Source organism: Pogona vitticeps, chromosome 4 (assembly GCF_051106095.1).
Source record: "Pogona vitticeps strain Pit_001003342236 chromosome 4, PviZW2.1, whole genome shotgun sequence".
Lineage (NCBI taxonomy): Eukaryota > Metazoa > Chordata > Lepidosauria > Squamata > Agamidae > Pogona > Pogona vitticeps.
This window is the reverse complement of record NC_135786.1, coordinates 87,701,852-87,723,209: the sequence shown is the minus strand read 5'-3', so window position 1 is coordinate 87,723,209 and position 21,358 is coordinate 87,701,852. Positions and strand designations below refer to the sequence as shown.

At 41.9% G+C, this 21,358-nt stretch overlaps 1 protein-coding gene across 1 annotated transcript; it reads left to right on the top strand.

Annotated features, from left to right (window-relative positions):
* The first annotated feature begins 8,290 nt into the window (after window positions 1-8,290).
* Window positions 8,291-18,812, top strand: BCL10 (BCL10 immune signaling adaptor). Its single transcript, XM_020795032.3, has 3 exons — window positions 8,291-8,501; window positions 15,433-15,721; window positions 18,379-18,812. Exons 1-3 carry the CDS (start codon window positions 8,430-8,432, stop codon window positions 18,738-18,740), a joined length of 723 nt encoding a protein of 240 aa, XP_020650691.3. The 5' UTR covers window positions 8,291-8,429; the 3' UTR covers window positions 18,741-18,812.
* Window positions 18,813-21,358: the final 2,546 nt, after the last annotated feature.

Sequence of the window (21,358 nt, the reverse complement as noted above, 5' to 3'; positions counted from 1 at the left end):
AAGCACAACCGAGGCTCCCCCCCTTAAGGTAGAAAGATTAAACTGAGGTACTGTCTTTATGGCAGGATATTTATACTGTCTCTTAAAACAAATGTTGATCAATCCAGCCAAGTTCAATGAAAGGGATTCTCAAATAGGTACATTCAGGATTGTAATCTTAAAGAATAATCATCATATTATTTAAATTCAAAAACGGCAACAATGCAGTGTTTGATAATACTTATTTTGAAAGTATTTCAAAATAAGTATTTCAAATACAGAGTCTCACAGTAGTATAGTGCCATCTAGCGAAAGCTGATTAATATGCTCTGCTAAACATTACAACTACTTTATTCATCTTCAGTGCAGGCTTTCTTAAAATTATCCAAAGTAAGATTGCCAGTTTAGGTAAATATATTATTGCTTCCAAGCTTGATTTTAGCCAATTTGACATATTTATATGGTTAATATGATGAAATTCACTGTGGGAGTAGAATTGGTAAAACCATTCCTTAAATATCTGAATTACCTTAGAAGCACTATTAGGGTCACCATAAGTTCGTTTCAACTTCATGGCACATAACAAGAATACCTAGCTTAAAATGAAAGACACACACAAATAGAAATGAACATTTCTGTCATGCACATTCTTAGGAATGATGTCTAATTTTCCATCTGTGCATACATATGTTACCATGCACCACTTTACTGCAAATCTGCATCTTTTTTTTTTCTTTGTGATGTCTTTCCTCCTCAGCCATTGCCTAGATGGCCATGGAGTATAGGCACTTTTGGGGCAGTGAGTTCAGTTGAAGAAAATGGCATAGAAAGAAATTCCTTCCCCAGCACCATCATCCTGATTCAAATCAATCTCAGGCATTTGCTTTTAAGCAAATCAAAATGGAATGATGTCATTAAAGATCTTCTGAGTAACATCCTGTTTGGCCCTTCCAAGTTTCCTGAGGCCATTTGCCCACTATTAGCATGTAATGCATAAGCAGACAAAGGAAAGAGTGCTTATTTCACCCTCTAATACAATTTGTAATCACAGTAATAGGAACTTTAAATACAAGCACTGCAGTTTTAACAGATCTAAAGTGTGGAGGAGTCAGGAAAGCTTCCTTTCACCTGTCTCTGAGAGGAATAAGCAGTAAAAGCAGAGGTAATTAGGTGGAAACATCCATTGTTAACAATATCCTCCATGGATTTATACCCTGAATCTTTCAACGAGAGGCAAATAGGACACTGTTTCACAGATTTAGGGGAGCCCAGTCCATCCCACTCATATGTGCCTGCCTACTTGTGTGAGGTAAAGGCTCAGGCCCACTCTCGGTCTCCTCACACTGTGTGTGTAAGAGCAAAGTACATTTTCATACTTCTCACGTGAGGAGTGAATCAAATGAAAGAGGTTGGGATAAGAAGTGCCTGAGTGAATGCCTACCTTAATTACGATGCATACCTCTGTGTGTGTGTGTGTGTGTGTGTGTGTGTGTGTGTGTGTGTGTGTGTGTGTGTGTGTGTGTGTGTGTGTGTGTGTGTGTGTGTGTGTGTGTGTGTGTGTGTGTGTGTGTATACATGCGCATGTGCAAGCGTGCACACAGAGAGATGCTTGCATTTGTGCATGCAAATACATACCTTTGCATATTCTCTGCCTGACACCATCCACCATGCTTCCTATAGCCCACCAGTCACAACGGCCACCAGCTGCTACTGCTTTTAACCTTCCTTTTTCTGCCCTCTTGCATTCTTCTGAGGAATTAGGACACTTGCAGCAATGGGTAACATGGATTTGTGGAGATTTGTTCATTTTCAGGGCAGTATTTTACAACTGCAGTAAAGGTGCTTTTGCATTAGGGGTTAAATCTTTCTCTGCAAGAGGTCCACAATTAGCAAACTGATTCAGAGGGATGCTCGCCAGTCTGTCTCCATCTTATACTCAGATAGGTAAGGAAGATCTCTCTGTTTTACCGACTTATTAATGAAGATTTTGCTTGGTCTTGCTGCTTTTTAAAATACAATGTTGTTGATTAACTATTGATACTGATTTTACATAATTTGCATTGCCTTCATTAGTGGAAACTTTGTATATGAGAGTTCCAGGGAAGGGGAACAAGGTAGTTAAGCTAAGGTTACGTACTTAAATACGTGAAATAGAGACCAGGGTGGTGCAACATTCCTTTCTTAGTCTGCATCATCCATTCTGCTATACATTAAACTGATCTCCCCATAGGTCACTCATACCTGAGAGACTTAGGTTGGGTTTTATGTATATGTAGCTGTTCCCAGAGGGCATGTGTGTGAGGCCTGAAAAGAAGAAACAAGGGTCATTTTGTCATGCAAGAAAGGCGACTCTAAGGTGAAGGGAAATACTCTCCAAAGTTCCATCTTGGAGCAGCCATTGAGGAAAGGCATTTGCTTCAATCAGTCTCACTGTACAAAGATGAGTTTGCATCAGAGAGGAAATCAAAAACAGATGGTTTATTTTACAACATAAAGTTTAATGTGGAAGAAAACAGACATTAACAGCAGCATAAGCAGAGATGAAAGCTCCTGCCACATTGCCAAGACATTTTTAGCAGAACACAGTTTCAGAAATGCTACATGTATTTAGAAAGACGTTTGCATGCATTACGTGATTCTCCCTAAAAGCCTGACACATGTTTGAAAGTAATCTTTGATTACTGTGAAGCCATAGAAAATAAGATTGCAAGGTGCAATCAAGTTGTTGTAAAAACAATGGCGGGCTAATAAAACCCATTCCTGTGAAGATGAGAAAAGGAGGAACTAGCTCAGAAGACAAGTTTTATTACAGAGCAATGAAGAGACACATAGAAAATGTATCCTGCTATTCTTCTGAATAGCCTTGTTTCAAATCTGCTTTCATCATCACAGCCAGGCAGAGAGAGAGAGAGAGAGAGCAAAATGTTGTCAGCATGATTAAGGGACGAGCAACTCCTTTATGAGGAAAGGTTACATTTCAAGCTCCTTAGCTTGAGTGGGAGGTGGGGGAGACAAATGGATGAGGATGGCTTAGTAGAGGTTGTGACAGTCCGAACGACGAGAAGGACTTTTTAGGGGGTGTGTGTGTATGTGATGATATATTAGACTTCTCAGGCTCTTTCAAACATTCAATATTTATTTCCGGAATGTCTGTTTCTACAAGGAAACTCTGAACATCAATGTTAACATTCAACTCTTCTGAACTTATAAGATTAATAAAAGGATTCTTCTCCTAAACTGGAAAAGGTTGCTCAAACTTTTGTTCTCACAGTCTTCCAACACCTTCAGTCTCTTAAGTCCATCAGCACCAGTTCTGGTGATAATGACAGCAAGGAGAATTGTCCTCCTGGCAGGTCTCAGGTACCTGGGAAGTAATATCTCGAGTACTGAAGATCCCAGGTCCTGGGGGTGAAGATTTCTCTTTTTCTCTCTTTGCTCTGTCTTCCCTGATCTTTCTTCCCCACCCCTGAGTTTTTCCCCACCCCAATAGGAGGGTTTTTGGGATACCCTTTCTCTCCTTCTCCCATCAACTTCCTCCCAAGGAACCACTGACTTCGCCCACCTGTGGATCCACAGGTTCCCCATCCGGATCCATTCCCACCCTGGGGGCATGACCTTTTTCTCCCCTTTCCCTTTTGCAGCTCCCACTTCTGCCTCCTCTCTTCTCCCGCCCCCCTTTTTCAACCTTCCTCTTCTCTACGCTCCATCTTCTTTCTCCACCAATCACTGTCTACTTCTACTGTCTAGCTTGATTTTCCACTTCTCTAGAGATCTCCGGTGTTTCCTTTCTTTCTTCACCTCCCACCTCTGTCACAGGGAATGGACTGCACTCTGGCAGAGATTTTATCAGATCCGCCCCCAGGCTCACAGAGGTACATAAAATTCTGCATGGTCTGGAGAAAGTGAATACTTCTTTACAATCTCATACTATTATCCAATGAAGCTGAGTGGAGCTTCAAGTCAAAGAAAAGGTAGTGCTTGTGTGGGCACAGAAAGGGCAATGGTGGCCATCAGTCCTAGTAAGTCTAGCTGACTATGGAGTGGGAGTGCAAAAATATCCAAAGGGCCATAATTATCAGGGTTGATCTTTGTCGAAAAATGGTGCTTTGTGCAGTTAAAATACTGGAACAACCAATAGATAGTGGAGTTGCATTTTAACTATAAAAGAATACATTATCACTATCACTATCATTACCACTGAAAATATTTGCGCCTGTTGCAATTCAGCAATTGTGGCCAAGAAATCTCTGGGCCTGCAAGACTGCAATTGACAAATCAGCAGAAGCTGAATCCTCAAACTGGGAATCTGACCTTTAGGAGGATATGTGACCCCAATCTAGAACACGCTGAACCCCATTCATTTTATAGTCAGGATTTAAAATCATTCCCTGGGTGCTCTGAGGCATTTTATACATTTTTGTGCATTATTTACTTTTATCAGGATGTTACACATGCATTCTATACAATGTGGCAAAAATTTTAGCAGCTGCTATTAACATTTGTGAGGGGAAGGTTTTAACAAATTAATGATAGGTTTTGCCAGCAAAGCAACATGACTTCCACTTTCCGAAGGGGGAGCAGATAGTGTATACTCTCTTATGCAAATAGTATGGAAGGAGCAACCGCATGCTCAACAGAGCACTGTGCACATAGTAAAACCAAACAGGATTTGGGCCAAAAGAAAACCATATAACAACAACAACAAAAAGCAATATTCATTTCACTAAATCAGCAGCCATTAAAAATTGAGTAAGGCATACATATGATTAGTTAGCAAAGTCCGTGCATGCTATTTAGAGCAAGGTCATAACATGTCAGATTTTTTAAAAATACTATACCTTGATTATTCCAAAAATAATATATTTTTCACCTGAGGCAGCTGAACACTACTAGGCCAAGAACAACCATGTTAATTTCAACGGATCATCAAAGTGATTTTCTTTCAGAGGATGATGTTGCAAGGCCTTGGTGGTGCCAGCTTTGGGAACTTTTCAAACATACAGATGCTTCCTGAATATGTGGTGAACTCATAGTTCATGTAGGGTGAACAGTGAACAAGAAGGCTGTGTTCACATCATCTGGAACAGGGATAAGCAGACTTCAGACTTGTTGGATCTACTTTATTGTTTACTAGAATTCACCAACCAGAGTAGTAAAAGGTTTAGAATTAAAGACAGGCATGCATTTAGAGCCTATGAAATCATTTTTCAAGAGCAGAACAGATCTGAACTCATAGTCCTTTCACACAAAGGGCCACTCTTAATTAACCCAAACTGTCCTCATTATAATAGCCTAGTGTAGCTGTTGCTGTTGTTAAACATCTGGGTGTCAGAAACTCTAGCCAATGTACTACAAATCATCCATAGATTTACTGTTATTCCAACCCCCCTCCTCTCCGTCCAGGAACTCAGGAAAAATTATTGAAATTCCAATATTGTTTTCAACATTTAAATCCAAGAACAAAAAGAATTCAGATGATTATGTTGGAAGTAGACTTGATAGCCCATAAGAAGTGATTTTAGGACACAGTGTCTGATGCTTATAAACACAAAGACAGTTGTATTTTTTAAAAAAGGCAGAACACTTGACAATCAGTGAGTTAGGAGCCAGAGGTTGGGAGTTCAATACTGTGTAGTTTTTTGGGGCAAGCCAGACTGTCTCAGGATGCCCCCCCCAAAAGAAGGAAATAGTAGCAGCTTCTGAGTACTTTCTATCTAGAAAACTCTGAAAAGGGTTGCCATAAATCAGAATTCACTTGACAGCACACAGTTATTAGTATTATTCTGATGTATTATCATGGTAGGTGTTATCTATTTCATGTTTAAACATGTGCTGGAGTTCCCAGTGTGGTGTAAAATTTGAGGGAGATTTCAGGCAGCTCTTTGCTTTCCATGGAGTTTTATCCAGGCTTTCAAGTACCACAGAAAAGGCAGGTTTCTGTAGTCATCTCTTAAGCTGCTTTCCTGTGTTCATTCAAACAAGTCATAGTATATCATGTGAAATTTCAAGCTATCACAAGAACTGCATCTCCCATTGTGCGTCTGTCCAGGTGTTAGGAAAATCAGGAGAAGCCTATCTCTTGGTCTCACCATCTTCACAGGCATGTCTGATAGGGACACAGGAGAGGGCCTTCTCTGTCGCTACTCACAGACTCTGGAACTCCCTCCCACAGGAGGCCAGGCTGGCCCTGCCTTTGCTGTCCTTCCACAAACAAAGAGCTTTTTCTTCAAGCAAGATTTTTGGACTGACTGCCTGGGTGGTGTTCTTCAATGGATTGCTGTACCTTACTGGTTTCAATGTGTTTTAATGTTGCTTCTGTTTACAATCTTTTACTGTGTTATTTGTTTGATCCTTTTTAGTATTTGTATACTTTGTATTTTAATTATGTAAGCCACCTTGATGGATGGATGGATAGACAGACAGAGAGACTTGCAATGGCAGAAATTGCAGCAGTATTTAACAAATCACAGCCTGTATTCCTTGTCATGCACCAAGTCAAATGACTGGTGCACAATAAGGAGTACAAGCAATGATTTATTAGCTAGTAGCAATTTATGCCATTGCACTTGTGCTGATGTAGACAATCAACAGGATTCTGGGCAATGAAGATAATGGACTTTCATGAAGATTCAGTCCTGTTACGATCTGCCAGACGACTTGGCCATTTAGCTTATCTGTTTAACAACTTGCCCACTTATCATTTTCTTCAATAACTCTGCTTGGAAGTTATCAAAACACTTGGAACCCAAAACATACTCCCCTCTTAAAATTTCTGTCCATTTACTCTTTGCTCTGTGTGAATCACAATCATCTTCAATAGTTCTGGAAGCCACTTACGTTTACATCAGCAGAATGCAGGGGACAAATTCTGCAATTACAGCATGATGCAGCTGTTTCCAATAAAAGGGAAAAATCCTGGAAATGGAGAAACTGATTAAGCAGCCACCTGCACACAGCCTCACACCTTGAAGTACAAAATAGTAGAGACACTCAATAATTACTCATTGCTCAGTGTCATGTCAGTAGTTGGACATTCAAGCAATGAGGTTCCTGTTATGCTTCATGCTCTCATTTATGGAACTGTCAATTTTCACAGTCTACTCAAATTCCAAGTGTTCAAACAGGGATGAAAATGGCTTACATTCTTAACCTGCATGTGCATGCATAATTTCATGACGCCTTAAGACTAATAGAATAATGGTATAAAAAAAGAAAAGAAAAACAGTGTGTTCCAAAACCAAGAGTGAGTAATGAAGGAATGTTATATATGTCTATACTGCTGTTAGGCCCTGTAAATTCAGTGGTCCTTGCTGTTAGATCTGGTGGTCGAAGATCACAGATTTGGGGTGCGATTCAATACAGATTTGCCTGGGAATATTTCCCACTGAACTGATACTAGTCAAGAAACCAGTAGGCGAAAGAGCATCCAGGAGCTTGAAACCCAGAGGCTGGCCAACGATACAGGAGAGGTAGTATAGTAATCCAGCAGCAGGAGCAGTAAACTGTTGGGGATAGAGCAGAACTGAAGCACAGGAGTCCTTTCCACATGTGGATTCAGCCCCTTGAAACTTGGGGTGACTAAGCACGTTTTCCTCTTTCTCGAGGAAGCACCAAAAAAATCAAGAAACTTTCTGTTAGGAAAAGTGACAGAAGTCCTTGTTCTATGTAACTGTATTAGAGATGTCAGGAACCTATATGGATGTCCCTTTCGTGTCTAGAGAAAACGTATCAATCAAAAATGATGCTAAACTCGGCCCATTCTTTCCAGGAGAGCAGCCGTCCAAGCCTCGTAGCGCAGTGGTTAAATTGCTGTACTGCAGCCAAAACTGTGCTCACGACCTGGGGTTCAAATCCCAGGTAGCCAGCTCAAGGTTGACTCAGCCTTCTATCCTTCCGAGGTCGGTAAAATCCCAGCTTGCTGGGGGGGGGGGCAATATGTAGCCTGCGTAATTAATTTGTAAACCGCCCAGAAAGTGCTTGAAGCACTATGGGGCGGTATATAAGCAGCACGCTTTGCTTTGCTTTGCAAAGCCATCGAAGAATCTTGTGGCACCCTGAAGACGAACCAGTTTTACCCTGCACAAGCTTTCGCGAATGGCAGTCAAACGCACGGCTTCTGACGACCACCCACGCTTCTGCCAAATGACTCTTGCTGGTCCTGAAGGCTCCGCGACTCTCCCGCCTTGCTCTCAGGGAGGCCGGGGACCGGAGCTGGCTCGCGCGGGATCAGGCCGCGTTTCCAGCAAAGGGCCTTCGCTCGCTGTCCGTGGGCGGAGCTTCATGGCGAGAGGGCGTGGCCTGGCTACCCTCGCCGCCGCCGCCGCCGGAGACTCGGGTAACCCGCGGCGAGAGTCCGGCCTCGGCCCGCCTTGTGTGCGCGTCGCCGGCGGGGAGCGGGAGGGGGCTCCGTCCTCGACTTGACTGGTCGAAAGCGCGCCGGCGTCTCCGCCATGGCGGACTCGGCGCTCACGCTTCCCAGGCGGTCGCTCACCGAAGACGAAATGGCGGAGGTGAAAAAGGAAGTAAGAGAGCGAGGCGCTTTCGCCGCGAGGGGGAACCGGGCGGGCAGGAAGGAAGGAAGGGGACGGGGCTTGGCTTGGGTCTGAAGGAAAGGGTGGGCAGAGGAAGGTGGGGGGAGGAGGAGGAAGAGGCTTCGGAGGAGGAGGTGGTCGGCACCGGCGGCTTTTTTTCGGTGGGGGTCAGGCTGTGAAGAGCTCCGCTTATCCGTCTCGACGTTGCACGATATAGATTGCATAGTGCAGTGTCCACGTTTTATTCTGGAGAAGGGAACGGGCGCCCACATGGGTCTCCTTGCATGGCGCTGGCGAACCTCCGGCCGGTTTGCGTGCAGGGGAGCGCCCGGGCCTCATTATTAGCAAAAGGGGAATTCCGCCAGGTGCGCTTTTTTCCTCTTCCCGGAGGCGGATGATGAGGGGGAGGAGGGGAAAGGGTGCACCTAATGGAAGGTCTTGCCCTTCGCTTCGGCAGGGCTCGGGTGAGCAGCCTCCGATCTGCCCTAGGCGAACAGATAAGGACTTCTTATCTGTCACATCTGGAGGGGGTGGGATTTCTGCAGCTGGAAGAGGCGGGGAGGGCATGTCAGGAGTCTCACCTCGGCGGCAGAGCACATAACAGCTTGAAAAAACTGCAACAACCATCGAAAGAGTAAGCCTTGCTCTGGATCTGTTCCAGTGATTGCATACACTGGAACTGATCCAAACCAGATTGATCCTACCCACAACACAAAAGTAGAAGCCCCTTGACAGGGACAGAAAGATGTAGGTAGGAAAGTTTGGAGGGATGTGCTGGTGCACTGTAGCAAAGACATTTTCTGATCATGGTCTTTAGGAGCGCACCAGTCCATCCCTGCAGTGCTTCAAACAGCCAGCTAACAGCCTATGTAGTTAATCTCTCCGCCTTGAAAACGGGGTGTAATTGAGAGAGCTGCAAGCAAGGAATATCTTTTCCCATTCTTAGCTCTCTTGACAGTGAGGTATCTCACAGCAGGCAATTACAGTCTAGCCACAGCCTCTAAAGGAAACATGGAAGGATGAGATGTCTCTTCACCCAGTTAAGAATCACAGAAGAGGCTTGTTAGGGGTGGGGCTTGTTGGTGACTCAAAAGATTACAAAGGAGGAAGAAAAGTTAAATGACATTTTGCTCTAGTTTGCAAATTTCTGTGTAGGAGTTTCTTCTGGAATACTTAGGAATTCCCCTCTCTCTTTCTCTTATTTCAACTGAAACAGATGGAAAAGTCAATGAAAATAGCTGTTTCCTGATTGTGGTTCATTTATTCCTGCTCTTAAATCCCCATATACAAAACCTATCTTCTCAGAAGCATAAATCAATCAGTCTTCCTTTAGTAATCTGTTTATATCTCTGTGTTTTATATTGGGACAGTAGTTAGAAGGTAACAAAGTTAATATAAGTCCAGAGCACAGGTTGCTGTCCTCTGAAGATGCCGGCCACAGAGACTGGTGAAACGTTAGGAAGAACAACCTTCAGAACACGGCCAAAGAGCCCGAAAAACCCAGAAAAACCATTAAGATTAACTCTTCACCAAATCTCCCCCTCCCCAAAATTGAATCCTTATAGAGGATGGGGTTGTCATGTATTTGCTAAAAATTGGATGAACTGTTCCCAGCGTATCTAAAGTCATAGTTGTTGGTATCTGTAGGTGTGCCTGTTGCTGTGGTACCATCTTAGAGGTTTGTGAGTGGACTGCCCCCTAACTCTGCCACCTCACATCACTCCTTGCTGCACACACTTTAAACCTTTGAATCTCAAAGCTACACAGAATTTGATAAGGTCTGCCACCTACTGATTATGAAAACCTCTTTAAACAAGCCTAATGAGATGCCTTGTGGAAATGATTTAGCCTAAACAATTCACTCATTCATGGTAGTGTTTTCATAGTAGGAAATACGTAAAAACACCTTTAGTTAATATGACGTACTGGTATTACAGAGGCTGTATGTGTTGTGCATTCGTTTTTTTCACTATAGAGAGAAAGCCATCTGCATTATGAGTAAAAGAAAGAACAATAATAGTCATGTATAATCTCAGTTACCCTTCTGAAAATAAACTTCAAGAGCTTATTCAAAGTTGGTAATATTGATGCCTTGTATTTAGGAATAATTGGATCGAAAAATACAGAAACTAATGAACATGCATCACAGTACATCCAATAAGTGATGTGGACAGATTATATTTACCACAAAAAATCGGAGGCCGTAGATTACTGCAAATACAGCAGGTAGTAGAGGAGGAAAAAAAGGAGCCTACATGATTATATTCCCCTTCACGGATTGCTGCCTTGTTGTGGCAAAGGGGCTTGAGTAATTCAGAGAAGCTATGGGCTATGCCAGTGGTTCTTAACCTTGGGTAATCTAGGTATTCATGGACTGCAATTCCCAGAAGCCTTCACCATCAGCTATGCTGGTTGGGGCTTCTGGGAGTTGCAGTCCAAGAACACCTGGGTTACCCAAGGTTAAGAACCACTGGGCTATGCCATGCAGGGACACCCAAGATGGACAGGTCAGAGTGGAGAGTTCTGACTAAACACGATCCACCTGGAGCAGGAACTGGCAAGCTACTCCAGTATTTTTTCCAAGAAAACCCCATGAACAGAAACAAAAGGCTAAAATATATGAAGCTGGAAGATGGGCCCCTCAGGTTGGAAGGAGTCCAACATGCTACTGAGGAAGACAGGAGGGCCTGGCATGCTCTGGTCCATGGGGTCACGAAGAGTCAGAAACGACTAAAAAGCAGCAACAACAGAATGATTATATTAGTACAAATAGAGAAAAATTACTTAAGGTAGTGAAAATGAAGAATATTTTGAAAACAACAGAAACAAAGGCTCAGTATAAGAAATTATTGTAAAATAAATTAAACAGCTAGGAAAATAAACCACTGATGGACAACATCTGAGAAATATTGATGGGAAACATGATATTTTTTAAAAAAATTAAAGGAATGTTTAATACAGACAATCCTTAGTGAGCTTTAAAATTTTAACAGACGTTTCTCCATTCAGGGATTTGTTTTATTGGAAAGTGTAAGTCTACTCCCACATAGTGAAGTCTTTTCTTTCAAGCAGCTTTGTAGTACAATTGTTACTAGGTTTCTAAACCATGGACATCATAAAGAAATTGTTTCATACTGACAGTTTTCAACTAAAAAGTTTTAAAAGTTGCATTGTATTGGTTTTATCTCTGCTTCACAAAATTGCAAGCATTAACAACATGACAACAGTCAATATCTCAACAAAAATATCAAATCTAGACCAAACATTATAGGTACATACATTACTTGCACAATGACAAGCACAACAAGACTAGTTTTAGTACTTAAATAATGTCCAAAATAAATACTAAGACTTAAATCCACTCAAAACCTTCCACAGCCTCCCAATAGAGGAGTTAAGGCATACAGTGGTGCCTCACTTAGCAACATTAATCAGTTCCAGGAAAAATGCCGCTAAGTGATTTAATCGCTAAGCGATTTTAAAAAGCCCATAGGAACGTATTAAAACGTGTTTAATACGTTCCTATGGGCTTAGAAACTAACCTTAAGCGAAATTCCTCCATAGCGCTGGCCATTTTGGGTGCCTCTAAAGCGAGGCAAAACAGCAGCCGTCATTTTGGAACCGCTGATCAGCTGTGCAAAAGTGGGGGCTTTGCAATGATCGCGGGGAAGCGATCATCGCAAAGCCCCCATTTTTGGCCAGCTTCCCCGCGATCATCCCAAAGCCCCTCCGATCAGCTGTGCTTCGTCTCTCTCTCTCTCTCTCTCTCTCTCTCTCTCCACCCCTCGCAGCTCCAGCCTCAGCAGGGAGACTGAGGCGGCGGCGCTGCCACCCTTCCCCCCATTCCTTCTAACTGTAACTACAGTTGTTGACTGTAAATAAAGATCCTTTTTTAATTTTAAATACTCCTAGGGTGATTTTTTAAAATCATACAAAGTGCTAGTTTTGTGTGCTAATTGGGGGGGCTTTTCATTGAAAATGGGCTGATTTCTCCACATTTCTGTGCTTTTTCTGTTTTATACTCTGCTGACCAAAGGAATAAGGAAGGTCGTAGAACCCTCCCTCTTTTTAACCAAAATCCCAGTAGAAACACTCCCAAACAAAAGATAAAGAAATACCTCTAAAGTAGAAACTCTGCCCATCTCCTCTCTGTGTGCCACAGCAGTCTCACACAAAATTAACTTGCTGCCTCCAACTGCTTAAAGTTGTGGGTTGTGGTTCCTTCCACAAACCACAAGTTTTGAGTCAAGTGACCCAGTAGCCAGTTTTCAAAAACATATTGAAAAGTCAAGAAAAACACATGTTTCTTTTCTCTTTTGTTTAAGATAAAGAGTATTTAAAATCTGTGGATTGTTGACAGTGGTTCACCTTTTTATTCCATATCCTTAAGATGTTTATGGTATGCAGTATGTTTGCTCTCTTTTATGATATACCCTAAGCTGTGCTTTCTGCTAAATATTCATTTTGAAATTGCGTGATTTTTCTGTTTTTAACAGCGGGCACAGGCAGGGGAGGGGATTTAGATTACACTGAAGGAGAAACATTTTTGTCATTCCTCCCACAGTGCCACTACTGCCTCCTCCTCCTCCTCCTCCTCCTCCTGTGTTAGGGTGGCAGGTAAAGTTGCCTTTATGTTGCTGCCACCTGCTCAGCACTGAGTGCTTTTTCTTCTCCTCTCAATGGTCAGTGTGTGCATGCATGTGTGGAGCCACTAGCACCATGGGCCCTGTAGTGGAGGAGAGATGGCCACCCTCTCCACTGTTCCAGCTGTGACTGTGTTGTGGGTCACACTTGCATGTTAGGTGGGAAATGCACAGGTTGAAGAACATGGTACATTTACCTCCAGACATGTGTGAGCTTGGGCTGCCCTTGGCAGGGATAGTGTAGATATCACCTCATGTCTGTGATTTTTGCTTCCTGCCTGCACAATTAAAGGAAGAAATGTCTCTTCTTCCTTTAATTTTTTAAAATAAAATGTTACTGTCTGTTTTGCATAGAGAGGATTAAATTTTTTTAATACAGTGGTGCCTCGCTTAACGATTACCTCATTAAACGACGAATCTGCTTGACGTGAGGTTTTTGCAATCGCTTTTGCGAACACAAAACGTTTTAATGGGCAAAATTCGCTTCCTGACGTTCGGTTCCCTGCTTCAGGAACCGAATCTTCACATTACGACGATCAAAACAGCTGATCATCGGGTTTCAAAATGGCCGACAGCTGTTCAAAATGGCTCCCCGCTGTGCTTTAGGACAGATTTTTCACTGCACAGGCATTGGAAAATGGCCACCCTATGGAGGATCTTTGCTGGACGCTGAGGTATTTCGCCCATTGGAACACATTGAACCAGTTTTCAGTGCATTTCAATGGGCTTTTTTATTTCGCTTGACGAGGATTTCGCTCTACAGCGATTTCGCTGGAATGGATTATCCTCATCAAGCGAGGCACCACTGTATATGAAAATCTAGAACGATGTATTTGAATACTTTTTAGCTCTGCTTGTGCCAAATCAGGAACTTCTTCCTTACAATTATTTATTACATCAGTATCTTCTTTACCTATAATGGAATATTACTTATAATTGCTTATTATACAGCGTTACTGTGGCAGTAATTGTATACAATATTTTATGGTATCTTTTGATAAACATAAGTCATTAATATTCTTTTTTAAAATCTGAAAATAATATTCAAATACAGTGGTGTCTCGCATAGCGATTGCTCCGTTTTACAATGAAATTGCTTTGCAATGGACTTTTTGCCATCGCAAGAGCGATCGCTTTGCGATGGCCCCTATGGGGAAAATTCGCTTTGCGATGATCACGGGGAAGCGATCATTGCGAAGCCCCCATTTTTGGGATGATCATGGGGAAGCTTTGGGATGCTCACTTCCTCCGCCGATCAGCTGTGCTTCGTCTCTCTTTCTCTCTCTCCACCCCTCACAGCTCCAGCCTTGGCAGGGAGACTGACAGCCTCGGCAGGGAGACTGAGGCACCCGGGCTTAAGGTTGCTGCAGGCGCAGAGGGTCTTTCTCGGCCAGGGTGGTGGCGGTGGTGCCTCAGTCTCCCTGCCGAGGCTGGAGCTGCAAGGGGTGGAGAGAGAGAGAGAGAGAGAGACGAAGCACAGCTGATCGGCAGGGCTTTGGGATGATCGCGGGGAAGCAATCATCGCAAAGCCCTGCCGATCAGCTGGCTGAAAATGGGGGCTTTGGAGTGATCGCTTCCCTGCGATCATTGCAAAGCCCCCATTTTCGCACAGCTGATCAGCAGTTCCAAAATGGCGGCCGCTGTTTTGCCTCTCTTTAGAGGTACCCAAAATGGCCGCTGCTATGGAGGAATTTCGCTTAATGTTAGTTTCTAAGCCCATAGGAACGTATTAAACGTGTTTTAATACATTCCTATGGGCTTTTTAAAATCGCTTAGCGATTAAATCACTTAGCAACGTTTTTCCTGGAACAGATTAATGTCGCTAAGTGAGGCACCACTGTACTGAGCTTTTATAATATCTTAAATCCATTTTAGTCCCAGTGTAGTTAGACCACCTGAATCAGTGAAACTTACATTAATGTTGACTTACCAGAATCCTACTGATTCGTTGCCTCTTCTCTAACTGGGACTAAAAAAGTAGATTCAGGCTGCTGAATTTTTCCAAATTACTAAAAGTTTGGTGATTGGGTCAGAGTTATGAAATAGATGACCTGGTGAACTTGTGGAACAGATGAGATTTAAATTGAGGACTTGCCCGCAACTTATGCACCAACCTATACCATATAAATTCTTCCATAGAATCATATGTCGTGTTTACATATCATTTGAGTTCACTGCTCCCTTATATCACATTTGCTATTTATTTATGGTAGTTCTTAACCTAATTGATAAAATAGTAAGATTCAGCTATTGCTGACATTGCCTTGTCTTTATGCTAGGTTTTAGAACGGATGCGTCGCTATCTGTGTGACAAAATAATTGCAGAAAGACACTTTGATTATCTACGATCAAAGAAAATACTCAGTAGAGAAGACACTGAAGAAATCTCTTGTCGAACCTCAAGTAGGAAAAAAGCTGGAAAGCTGCTGGATTATTTAGCAGAACATCCAAAAGGACTAGATGCTTTGGTAGAATCAATCAGATGTGAAAGGACGCAGAACTTCCTGTTAGAAAAGATTACCGATGCTGTGTTGAAAGTAAAAAACGAGAAGCTTGAAAGTCTTAAAGGTAATATTTAATTACTGAACCATATTTATTAGTGTTTCCAAAGGCTTTATTAAGATTAGTCTGATCCTATATGTGTTTACTTAAATTTACATTTCACTGAATTCACTCTTATGTCATTCCAGATGAATACACATAAAAATGCAGACAAAATATTCTGCCTTTAATCGTATAACTGGATTTTAGTTCTCCTTACATCTGAGATTAACAAATCCAAGGCCTAGCCTACTCACCATTGAATTTGTTTAAAGTCTGGTAGGAAGAAGGGGTATGGAGATTTTATTGAAGGTTGTTTGGAAGGTTCTCCTAGGAACAGTTGAAGTGTTCCAAAGCTGGAGAGGTATATTTCTCAGATTAAACAACTCCCCACCCGAAATAGGCAAAAGTTTCCCTTGACAGTATGTCCAGTCATGTCCGACTCTAGGGGGCAGTGCTCATCCCTGTTTCCAGGCTGTAGAGCCAGCGTTTGTCCGTAGATAGTTTCCGTGGTCACGTGGCCAGTGCAACTAAACACGGAATGCCGTTACCTTCCCACCATAGCGATACCTATTTATCTACTTGCATTTGCATGCTTTCGAACTGCTAGTTGGCAGGAGCTGGGACAAGTGATGGGAGCTCACTCCGTTGCATGGATTTGAACTACAGGTTTTTCAATCTTGCAGCCCAGAAGTTTCTGCAGTTTAACCCACAGCACCACCACGTCCCTCCACCTGAAATACCTGGACACTTTTTCTAAGACCATCTATAGTTCATTCATTGTCTATATCAGTGGTTCCCAACCTTGGGTATCCCAAGTATTGCTGGCCAAGGTTTTTGGGAGTTGCAGGCCATGAACACCTGAGTTGCCCAAGGTTGGGAACCACTAATCTATACGATGCAGAAGTCTAGATTACTTTCATCTCTGTAAGAAAGGGATGGAATAAGATTTGTTAAAATTGACTGTTACTTGTTTTTATATAGAGATAATGACAAGTATTTTTAGTCAATAAATTATTTTTGATAGGTTGATGAAATATTCCTTAATACAAGGACTGAAAAGAATACAGGTGGCATGCATCATCATAGAGGAGGCATGCTGCCTGAGGAGAATCAAGACTCATGTCCTTTTGGAGGTACATACAGGCAATCCATTGAAATGGATGGATGGATGGATGGATGGATGGATGGATGGATGGATGGATGGATGGATGGATGGATGGATGGATGGATGGATGGATGGATGGATGGATGGATGGATGGATGGATGGATGGATGGAAACACACACACACACACACACAGAGGCAATATATATACTTTTCAACCTGTTAAACGCCATGCTATTCAGCTTAAGTATAGGATTCCATTCTCCTTGTCATCCAATGTCATCAGACTGTTGATGAAGCAGGTATGGGTGACCAATTTGCCTCCAGAGTCTTGGTAGGCAGGTAGGGTCTCCTTTCTCTTACAGAACACATGCATTCCCATTGCTTTCCTCTTGTTGCCCACCACCCATTCCTAATGAGTCCTGAAAAGAGCTGGGTGCACATCTCAACTGCTTTGAGTGCTAACGAGGAGAGATTCAGGGGAGTTAGCTGAGAAGTGGGCGACAGCCCTTGGGCATTTTGTAGTTGTCAACCCCTGGTATCATCACTTCCCTTAAACCCATTAACAGTGGGGTAAGTCAAAAGGAAGTCCAAGAACAAAGAACAAAAGGATGTACACTCTAGAGGTATGTCATTTGGGTTTTTTGGACTCCAGCCTTCAGAATTCTAGCAGTTAGAGATCCACCTCTGAGGCTTCATGACTGGATTGGGTCTACTTCATGTTAATGTAGGAAAAAGGAAGCTGCCACGGTGCTTCCTGGGAGTTGTAGTCTTGCTCCCCTTCAGGCTCTATAAATGACACCACCTGAAGAACTATGATGACCAGGAAGCACAACAGTAGCTTTCTTTTTTATATGTTAACAAGAGGGAGGAAGCCCAAGACAGGCTTGAAGCGTCCCAGACAACGTAGGTGTGGGGTTGTGGCCAGGAACTCCCAGAATTCTGCCTGATGAATTCCTGGAGAAACGACAACAGTATTCTGGCTGAACGCTAGGGCTCCAAGCTTTTTGCATTTGAGGACAAAACTACTATCCCTTTAGCAATCAGTAGCAGGAAATGTATGCTGCAGATTCCCATGGTTATTAAAATTATGCTGAAACTGTAATAAGAAATTGATTATTAATGTTAAAAGTCAGCTCACACTTAATAAAAACTTTGCTGTTTCAACATGCCCAAGAAGTCTCCTTGTGGAATTTATTATTATTATTATTATTATTATTATTATTATTATTATTATTATTATTATTATTATTATTATTATTATTATTATTATTATTATTATTATTATTATTATTAGGGGAGGAGAGGTTTGTCTGATGTCCCAAGGGCCATTTGAGGAGTCTGCGCTCCTCCTTGAACTTCAAAAGAACCTTTAATGTCATGTGAAGATACAATTGGGGAAACAAATAATTTTGTTCATGGAAGCATTTGTATTCCTGAAAAGAAAAAATGGTTTGCAAAGTGATCCCCAAACTTGTAATATATAATAATCTATTGTATACAATTTTCAAAAAGCAAAATGATAAAAAAAACTACTTTATGTAATTTATTTAATGTTTTTTCTTTTTATTCTACAGGTCTGAGCTGTAGCAGCTGCATGGCTTCAGTCTGTGAGCAAACAAACAATTTCTCTAGGTCACAGTCAAATGAATCAAATATCTCTGAAAGCCGGAAAGACAGAGAAGCCACCTTTCTTCAGCCAGAAGAGTATACAACAGCAGCGTTTGCATCTGCCACTTCTCTTTGTTCCATGAATTTACCCATTACGGAGGTTGGAAACATGGAAAATTCCATTTTCTCCGCTAATCTTCCTGGACCTGGGGATTCTGGAGCACCAGCTCTGCCACCACAGCTGCAAAATGAACAAGAGGAAACATGTACCTCCTCAAGTGACAGTGCCTTCCAGCCTCTAAGATCCCGCTCACTGGTTCCACAGTGATCTTTGTCCTTAGGTTTAAATAGTAATACTGTGCTTAGGTGCCTTGTACAGTTTTGCAGCCCCCTCCCCCCCCCCCCCAAAAAAAAAGATTTTTAGTAAAGTTAGACTGGACCAAGAAAATATTGAGCAACCTGACTGAGAAATAGCTGACTGCATCCAATAAGTATTTTAGTTTTTTAAAAAACTAAAATGATATCTGTTCCATTATTACATATTCGGTTCATTATGCTGCATTCATTGATTATTGCAATTTACAGCACAGTGCTGCCTTGACCTACGAACTTAATCCGTCCCAGAAGATGTTCGTAAGCCAAAAAGTGTGTAAGTCAAACCAGCATTTCCCATAGGAATGCACTGAAACCTGATTAATCTGTTCCAGCTGTTTTTGTTCTTATGTTGAGGCACGGTTTGTAAGTCAAAGCATTAGTTCCCATAGAAACTAAAGCAAAACTGGTTAATCTGTCCTCTACCACTAGGGGGAGAATTTTTCTTCTTTTAACCTAAGATGAACATAGGTTAAAAAAAGGGCAGGAAAGGAGGGAGGGAGGGAACAATGGGGAAAAAAGAAAGAAAGAAGGTAATCACGGGCACACAGACCCCTCAAACAAAGGTTTGTGCTTTTAAGACAGAGAGAAAAGACGGGGCGGGGAAGAGAGTTTGGAGTCTAAAACACATTTTAAACCCACACATTTTACAACAACACATTTTAAACCAAGGAACTTTTTAACAAAACACATTTTAAAACAAACCAAGCACCTTTTAAACCCACCCACCAACACCAACAAAAGAGAGGTCACTTAGCTTTAGAGCACAACAGCCAGCCAGACCTTTGCAAACAGTTTTCTGATTTTAAAACCAACAGCCAGCACAGAAACATAACCCCCCACCTAGCCCAACCCCCCTGTACAGTAAATACAGTGTACTCACCCAGAACAGGCAGTCTCTCTGTTTAAAAAAGAAAGTCAAAAATAAAAAAAAGCCAAAAAAAATACAGTCCATACCAGTACAGTACCAGGCAGTCTGAAGTCTCTCTCTGTATCCACACTCTCTAACTCCTGGGGCGAATGAGGTAACAGACGAGCAGCCTCTTCACTGGCCAACGGTTGACTGGAAGTTCAAATTTCCCACCTTCCCCACATTTTTCTTTTTCGTTCATAAGTCGAAGCTCTGTTCGCAAGTCAAAGCAAAATTTTGTGGACGGAGCTGTTCGTAACTCAAAGTGTTCATAGGTTGGGACGTTCGTAAGTCAAGGCACTACTGTAAGTCATAGGCATGCCTACTTAGAAGTGCCATTTAGTTCAGCAGGCTTACTCTGAAGTAAGCATGTGTAGAGCATCTTTTAAGGGGATTCTCGTCCCATTTGAAAATATACTGTAGGAAAAGTTGTGCTGAACAAAGTATTTGAAAGAGGATTTCATAAATTCTATCAAAAAGTGCACTAGTTGTATTAAGTTTAAATTAAAAGAGCATTAATATGGTTCTGTTCTTCACCTTTAGATCCATTTTACTTAATAATTCTTGAATCTTGCTCAGACGTTGATTACTAAGATATCATTTTTTATTTCTACTTAAGTGACCGAAGGAGGATTATGTTCCACAAAAGTTTACATTAAAATACCGCGGTTAATCTCTAAAGTGCCACAATGTCTTTTTCTCTCTCCTTTGGCTTTTCTTTTGTATTTCTTTTTTAAATACTCGCACAGACTAACACAGCTACAACTCCAAAAACTAGTTAAGTGAGTTATACTGTTGGTTAATTGCTCTCATGCAATTTACTACCAAAGGAAAATTGTGATCATTATAGAAAAAAGAATGCGTAAGAATTTCTTTCATTTACTTTAATTATATTGGATGTAAGTTTCAATTTGTGCCTTGCTGCCTAGTATTCAAAAATAAATACAAAAGCAAATGTTGTTTTAGGCTGCATTAACAGAATTATTGTCTCCAAATCCCATGAAGCACTAGTTCCCCTTGATTTGGCACTGGTTAGGCCTCATCTTGAGTATTATGTCCAGTTCTGGACACCACACTTCAAGAAGGATGCTGACAAATTGGATCAAGTTCAAGAGAAGGGCAACAAGGATGATCAGGGGACAGGAAACCAAGCCCTATGAGCAAAGGCTGAAAGAACAGGACATGTTTTGCTTTGAGAAAAGAAGACTGAGGGGAGATACGATAGCACTTTTCATATAATTGAAAGACTGTCATTCTGAGCAGGGGTAGGATCTCATCTCAATCCACCCAGAGTGTAGGACACACAACAATGAGCTCAAGTTAACAGATTTCAATTGAATATCAGGAAAAATTTCCTAACTTAGAGCAGTATTGCGATAGAATCAGTTAGTCAGAGGTGGTGAGTGCTCCAACACTGGAGGCATTCAAGAGAAATTTAGATAAGCACCCGGCAAATATCCTTTGATTGGGAATGCTGCATTGAGCAGGGGGTTGGATTTGAATGGCCTTATAGGCCCCTTCCAACTTCATTATTCTATTATATGAAATGCCACATGATAAGACAAGGCATTTCATTATCCTTAACTAGCCTAAGTAAAGGAATCCTCACACGAAAAAAGTATTTTTGGTTTGTAACAGTATGCACATGTGCATTCAGATTGCTC

Excerpts from the sequence above, each read along its gene's own strand:
- BCL10 (XM_020795032.3), top strand. The coding sequence starts at position 8,430 with ATGGCGGACTCGGCGCTCACGCTTCCCAGGCGGTCGCTCACCGAAGAC. Across the intron at positions 8,502-15,432 it reads TGGCGGAGGTGAAAAAGGAA|GTTTTAGAACGGATGCGTCG; the intron begins GTAAGAGAGCGA and ends TCTTTATGCTAG. Across the intron at positions 15,722-18,378 it reads GAAGCTTGAAAGTCTTAAAG|GTCTGAGCTGTAGCAGCTGC; the intron begins GTAATATTTAAT and ends TTTATTCTACAG.